Source organism: Amphiprion ocellaris, chromosome 12, assembly GCF_022539595.1.
Source record: "Amphiprion ocellaris isolate individual 3 ecotype Okinawa chromosome 12, ASM2253959v1, whole genome shotgun sequence".
NCBI lineage: Eukaryota > Metazoa > Chordata > Actinopteri > Pomacentridae > Amphiprion > Amphiprion ocellaris.
In genome coordinates, this window is record NC_072777.1 from 3,557,929 (window position 1) to 3,565,428 (window position 7,500).

The 7,500-nt window shown below is 41.2% G+C and overlaps 1 protein-coding gene across 4 annotated transcripts in view; it reads right to left on the minus strand.

Moving 5' to 3' along the window:
* Positions 1-19: 19 nt before the first annotated feature.
* Positions 20-7,500, minus strand: part of nhsl1b (NHS-like 1b) — a 134,810-nt gene continuing 127,329 nt past the window's right edge. For 2 of the 4 annotated variants that reach the window (XM_055016188.1, XM_055016189.1), the window contains exons 4-5: positions 5,695-5,899; positions 23-1,675 (exon numbers count right to left, since the gene is read on the minus strand). In XM_055016188.1, the coding sequence (XP_054872163.1) occupies positions 1,416-1,675; positions 5,695-5,899 (465 nt within the window). In that variant the 3' untranslated portion in view covers positions 23-1,415. Of the gene's footprint in view, positions 1,676-5,694; positions 5,900-7,500 lie in introns of all 4 variants that reach the window. The other 2 variants (XM_055016187.1, XM_055016186.1) reach the window with 2 other exon arrangements.

A 7,500-nucleotide genomic window follows, 5' to 3' on the forward strand; every position in this document is an offset into this window, starting at 1 on the left:
GGAGGAAAAGGATATGAGGGAAGACAGAGACAAGGGAAAAGAGACTCCCTACTATGCTTTCCCTCGTACTCTGGCTCTGGCACATTCTGATAGAAAAACGAAACAGTCTCCTGGGGTCCAGGACAGGCAGCTGGTGAGGCATGAAGCAGCCAGAAACACATACACGGACACAGACGTACACAGAAACACATGTGCATGCAGAGACAGTGTTGACATGGTCACGCACGGTCACATAGGACAGAGCATAAAATATATATGCAGATTAAAGGACACAGAAATGCAGATATCACAAAGACACACACTGAACATACCGGCTAGTAAACAAACAATTTGAAGAATGATTTGTAAAACGAGAGAGGATGTCTAATGTGTCTCCCATCTGTGGCGGCTCTCCTGTTGATGCTCGTATTCCAAAACATACACACTCATGCGTCCTTGGGTCTTTCTTCCCCCTTTCCCTCTCGCTATCTCTGAACCACACATACACTCTCTTCCTCCTTTGCTAAAAGCTGGACTGACAGCTTGGCTGCTGCTGCTGCGATAGATTAAGCTGCAGGTCTACTTCGCAGGCAGCTCTAGTGCACAAGAGAGGGAGGGATGAAGCACCGGGACAATTACCCCAGCCCAGTAATCATGACATTCAGAGGCTGTCGTCAGCTGGGCACTAACCGGACTTTAAAGCTTTTTTCCTATCAGACTTAGTGATCATATCGCGCAGAGGAATGACATTCTCCTTAAATGCTGCAGCTCAGTGACGTGTAAATAAACATTGGCCATGCGGTGCTGTCAGTGTCAGCTTAGTAAGCTTAGTGCTCGCTTAACACCCGGCTCGACTGAATAACTAAGGTTAGGAGACCTCTGAACCTTCTCAATATTTGTCATGTAGTCCTCATCTGTTCAGGCGATTAAAGGGTCATGATCTGAAAAAAAAAAAAACTGGGGCGAAAAAAATCACTTTCTGCAGCCCTGTAGGTGTGAACAATCAGGACCCGAAGTCTCCTAAGCAATACACTTCGTTAAGTAAGACACACATGGATAAGATTATCAATATGGCCCCAGGATTAAGCAACACACAAATACACACACAAGTCACAGGAAAAGGACTACAGAAAGTTGACCCAAGAGGATTATAGCACATGTAGTTAAGAATTACAAACCCTGAACTTCTCTCGTGTGACAGAATTTTCCAACAAGCAAAAGCAATCGCAAAAATATAGCCACAAAACTATACACATGGACTTCACGACTAATTCTTGTCTGTGGATACAGTTAAACAGGGTGGAGGAGAGCAAACGAGGACACATGATATGCAGAACCAAAACAGTGAAAGACAGAACAGCTGCAGGGCCTTGATCCAATGCTGTGAAGTCATTCTGGCCCTCTCAATATGAAGAGGTTTATGTAGTTATGATTGATTAGAGCACAGATCCATAGAGAGGAAGGTTACGAGAAGAAAATGACAGAAGAAAGGATGCTGATCCAGAGTGTTGGTACAGGTCTGTGGACAGTAGAGGGCAACATAGAGCCTCACAGAGATCCATACCTAGATCCTGGTTGATGTTGTCAGGCAGCCCTGATATAGTCTTTCTGCGTTTGACCTTCTTGGGCCGGCGGGACACGGTGTCAGTGTTAATGAGGGAGCGCCGGATGCTCGCCTGTCGGTCAAACACTGCCCCTGGTAGCCGGGAGGGCGAGAGCAAGGCAGGCGGACACACAGGCAAACAGCAAGTCGGTTAGTCGGAAGGAACAAACTCAATTACATGCAGAGGGTTTGTCACTTTTGAGTTGAACATGCAGCATCGAGAGGACAGGAAATAGTAGGGTCAGTTCAAGAGAACGGCAAAAGTAAACCATTTTCTCATCATTCATTGGTATCTAAACATGCAGACAGTTCTGGTTTCATTTGCTCATTATTCGAGTTACTGTCTCTTTTAACTACTACTTAATGGGAACAATCTACAGGTTGATGGCTAGTGCATATTGTCTTTATTATGACATTTTGCAGCTAAAAAGGTTCATAATGGTGAGCTCAATTCTAGTCTGAAATTTCTGTAACATACCAAAATATCAGCAAAAGGCTAATATCAGCTAATATATTGGTCTGACACTATTGATCACTTAGTAACACTTCACTTTAGGTCCACCTATTTAACAATTATGAGCAGTATACAAGTATTTACACTATGTTTTAAAAGTGTGGGGTCACCAAGACTATTTCATGTTTTCCATGAAAACTCCCACTTTTATCCATGTACTAACATAACTGCACAAGGGTTTTCTAATCATCAATGAGCCTTTCAACACCATTAGCTAACATAATGTAGCATTAGAACACAGGAGTGATGGTTGCTGGAAATGTTCCTCTGTACCCCTATGGAGATATTCCATTAAAAATCAGCTGTTTCCAGCTACAATAGTCATTTACCACATTAACAATGTCTACACTGCATTTCTGATTCATTTAATGTTATTTTCATTGGAAAAACAGTTTAAGGACATTTCTAAGTGACCCCAAACTTTTGAATGGTACTGTCATAACTAGCATATAACAAACTATCGTGTCTGTTACATGTTTATGCCTGATATGAACTGTATGCAGAAATATCCTGTGACTGAAATCAGGACTCAACCTGAGGACTGCCACTACGCAATAAATTATTTTACTGCAGCTCATAAATCCGACTCTGTGTGAGGAAAAATAAACAGTGTGACTTGATGTAAAATCCTGACTGATCCCGTCTCCATATCAGGACAGTTTCTCTCATTAAGTCATGTAACATATAACTAATTAAGTCATGCATTTGTGTAAGTGCCACATATGAAAATGCACAACCTTTTCCATTTTAGGGGGAGAACCTCATGCAGATCCTGCTGCTGTCTGATGCTGTGAGTATTTAACACATTCAGAGGAAAACTCTAGAAGCAACAAACTAAACTCCAGCTCCTGTTAATGTTTTGTCAAAACCAGAATCGCACAATTTTATTAAGTCTTATTAATCAGATCAGTTAAAGTCTGTTCGTCACAGTAAAGTTTTATTTTTAACGAACATTCCAGTTTGTATTAGATTTTAAAGCTAATTGAATCTTATGCACTCTCTGGTGTTGAAATGTGAAAAAAGACTTACAAAAATCACTTCACACAACTTGAAGTTCTGTCACTTGTGTGTGTCCATCTGTGCTTATCTTCCCAGGGGAAAGTTGGAACTTTTAAACAATGCTACACATTAATAAATCAAGTTACAATGCCCTTCAGATATCAGTCCATCTCTGCTACAACCTGTAGGTCATGAAATCTCAATTTTAATTTGTTAATCTGTTAACTGTTTGAAGCTGCAAATTCTTCTTCACTTCCATTTTATTTCAGATCCAAATATCTAAACTTGGGTGAGAACCAAACATATCTGCATTGTTTGGTAACTATACGAGTAGATGAGAAAATGTTTCATCCCGTTCAGGTGAACTGAACCTTTTACTTTTTCTTCCACCAGCCAAAATGGTTAAAATCGACAAAAACAACCAGATGTTTTCCCTCTTTTACAAGACAAGCTGAAGAAGTTTTCTTCAAGAGTTTATGAAGAGGGTAAATAATGCTCTGGCAAAGAAGAGCTTGCACATTTTGGCTGGTGGTTAATGCTAATTTCCAACCCTGAACACAGTACTGAGGTGCAAACATACATGTGAGATATAAAGTGCATGCTCTTATCACAAAAACACACATGCACAAGCACAGATATGAAGTCTAGTCTGCACACACACTCTCACACACCCACATTCATGCTTCTCAATATCCTCTCTGTCCAGTTTCCCTGAAGGAAGACTGATATCTCATTATGAGCTGCTCTCCTGTTCTGCTATGCGGCTAGCTGGTGACAGCCTGCAGCCGTCTGGGAAATAGAAACTGATATGAGGGCAGATTGTGTCTATCACATCCGCCCTCAAAGCGACAGAAAAGTCCCGGATCTCTTTCTCCCTCGTTCCTCCTGAGTCTGCATGTGTGTTTTACTCTCTCTTTCTCGGTAATCTGAAGTGACAGCAGATGAAGTCAACAGTGATTTGCAGCGAGTGGGACCACATTAAGCACTCATTAGTGTCTAAAGGAGGCAGAGATGGAAGTTATATTGGCCTGGACAACAGCTAAAATTCATATGCTGATGCTGAGCTGGGATTTTTGGAGTCTTTGCATCATTCTGAACTAATCTCATGAGTGCATCTCCTGACAAGCTCCAGTTTAATACATTAATCGCCACTGAACACCTTGCAGATGAAGATGATACATTTACACAACCGTTCAAAAGTTTGGGGTCACTTAGAAATGTCCTTATTTTTGAAAGAAAGGCAGGATTTTTTTTTTTGAAGATGACAATCAGAAATACAGTCTACACATTGTTAATGTAGAAATATTTACATTTAAGACACCTTTTAAGTAATTTTGGATGATTTTAAATCCATTTGAACAAATCTGGGGTCTTTTGAGTAATTTAGGACATTTCTTTGCATCATTATGATCCAGTTTTAAGTCATTTTGGAGTATTTATATTTATTTTTGCCAATTCTGAGTTCTTTTTGACCAGTTTTGACTCATTTTGGACAACTTGTAAATCACTTCTAACAAATTTCTTAATCATTTTGAGGAAATTTTGAGTCATTTTTGACATTTCTTTGGGTCATTTTGGTCCAGTTTCAGGAAAATATGAACTCCTTTTTGCCACATAAATTATCATAGTCACATCAAAAATGGCAAGAGCAGTTAAGCTGACAAGCTTAAAAATAAAATAAGTTTTTATTCTGTGTAACATCTTATCTACACTCCCGTTCAAAAGTTTGTGGTCACTTAGAAATGTCCTTATTTTTGAAAGAAAATCAGTTTTTTTAATGAAGATGACATTAAATGAATGATAAATCCAGTGTAGACATTGTTAATGTCGTAAATGACTATTCTAGCTGGAAACGGCTGACTTTTAACGGAAACCAAACTTCTGCACGCTAGTGAATACATGTGGCGGATAGCAGTGAGAAACGCAACACGGCGACAAGGGAATTGCTCCGACACGTTTCTGCTGTGTACGAGTGTTCATCTGTCAAACAGCCGGTGATCTGACATAAAGTCAGAGAAAAGCCTTGACCCCTGGATAAGCTGTCAAACGATTTTCACACACAAGCGCTCATTCACACATGCATAAAGGAAGGTGAAGGTCTGTCTCTGAGGGGCATGATGGGAGGAGAGAAGGTAGCGTGGAGGAAGCAGACGACCGACACATACAGTGTTTTCCCTCCTCTCTGGTTGACTGGATGCATTAGTTTTTATCCACTCAGCCAAAGAGGGTTGATGAAAGGAAAAGTCTGACATTTTTGCTGGAAACTTGCTGTTACCTACCGCCTCCAGTCTTTGTGTTGAGCTGATGGAAGCTCAGTTTCACATGTTTGTTTCAGTTTATGACTCATGGTGAACCAGTAAATTTCCACAAATGCCAGAAAATTCCTTTAGGGCAAACAAAACCAAATGTGTGATTGTTGGTGAGATGTTAATGGACACCGGGGATGAGTGAGGCCAGACTGAACTCCTTGTACGTCTCTACAGAATGGAACTAGAGTGACATGTGTTCTCAGATGCTGGGGCTGATGATGATTGGTCGCTATCCGCTAGTGACTGACAGAATGACTGGATGGCAGGAGTTTCCAGAAGGCTTGACACACCTGTGACGTTGATGGCGACGATGTCTGTGGGCACGGCCTGAGCCGCCTGCCTCATCTTCTCCTCCGGCGTGGGGAGGGGCGTGGCCTTGTTCCATATCACCTGTCCGTCAACGTCGGACACGTCGCCCACTTCTCCCCCACCCTGCGGCGTCTGGGACCTCATGGAGAGCTGGGATTTGTCGTCCTCCGCCGACGAAGCTGTGGACTGGACGAGTGGAGGAGAAAGAATTAATGAAATGCAAAAACAAAAAGAGAACAAGATTTACAGGAAGAAACATTCACATTTCCACTGGAATCTCCCAATATGGTGTCCTTTAAGAGTGTTCTCTTCAACTCACACTAATGTTCAAAAGTTTGGGGTCACCCAGACAATCTCATGTTTTCCATGAAAACTCACACTTTTATCCATGTGCTAACATAACTGCACAAGGGTTTTCTAATCATCAATGAGCCTTTCAACACCATTAGCTAACACAATGTAGCATTAGAACACAGGAGTGATGGTTGCTGGAAATGTTCCTCTGTACCCCTATGGAGATATTCCATTAAAAATCAGCTGTTTCCAGCTACAATAGTCATTTACCACATTAACTATGTCTACACTGGATTTCTGATTCGTTTAATGCTGTCTTCATTGAAAAAAAATGCTTTTCTTTCAAAAATAAGGACATTTCTAAGTGACCCCAAACTTTTGAACACTAGTGTACATTTCATTGCCATTAGAAGCACAGAATTTGACAAAAAAATCTGTTGCAATTCACAGGTTTTTCATTGGAAACAAGGAGGGTTAGGTGCAGTTTCCAGTAAGTAAAAACTATATATAAAATAATATAAATATAAAAAGTCTATAAATATATGCATATGATGCCCACTTTCAGAAGCAGAGTTTGCTGCACTAGTCAGTCCTTCTCACTATCAAACGCCATGACAGCAAGTCAAAAATAACTCAGCGTGTCAAGATGTTTGTTTGTCTTTTGTACAAGACAACATCCATCCATCCATCCATCCATCCATCCATCCATCATCTATACACCACTTAATCCTCATTAGGGTCATGGGAGGCTGGACTTAGGGTGAAGACAAGGGACACCTGAACAGGTCGTATAGAGACAAACAATCACTCTCACATTCACACCTACGGACAATTTAGAATCAACAGTTAACCTCAGCATGTTTTTGGACTGTAGGAAGAAGTCTGAGAACCCAGAGAAAAGCCACACATGCACAGGGAGAACATGGAAACTCCATGCAGAAAGATCCCAGAAAGGCCAGAACATGAACCAAGGATCTTCTAGCTGCAAGGGGAACGTGCTAACCACCTCAACAAGACAACAGATAAAGAAAAACATCAAGATAATGGAAGAAAAAGTGAGGAAGACTAAAATATGATGCAATTTAATTGTCCAAAACTGATTGTTCAGGTTCTGTTGGCACCATCTGAAATATATTCCACTGCTGTGACCTTTAGAAGTTTACGGCGCCGTAAACACGTTTTACGATCAATCAGATCCAAATGGAAAACACACACAAATGTCCATCAGAGTGAACCGACGGAGCGGTTGGCAGGATAAAAGCCGCAAAGCGACAGCGAGGAGCGGAGACTTGAGAGAGAGCCGCTCATGCGTTAATCCATGTTGACATACGAAGAGTTCTCAAACGTGAATTTACTGCAGACAGCAACAGACAGCAGCAGCAGCGTCCAGGACTGAAATTGAGGCATTTGGTTGAAGGCAAAACAGGCGATTTTTGAGTTTGCTGAATGTTTGAGTGGATGTAAAGTTTTTGGAATCCAGCGCTGTGAATACA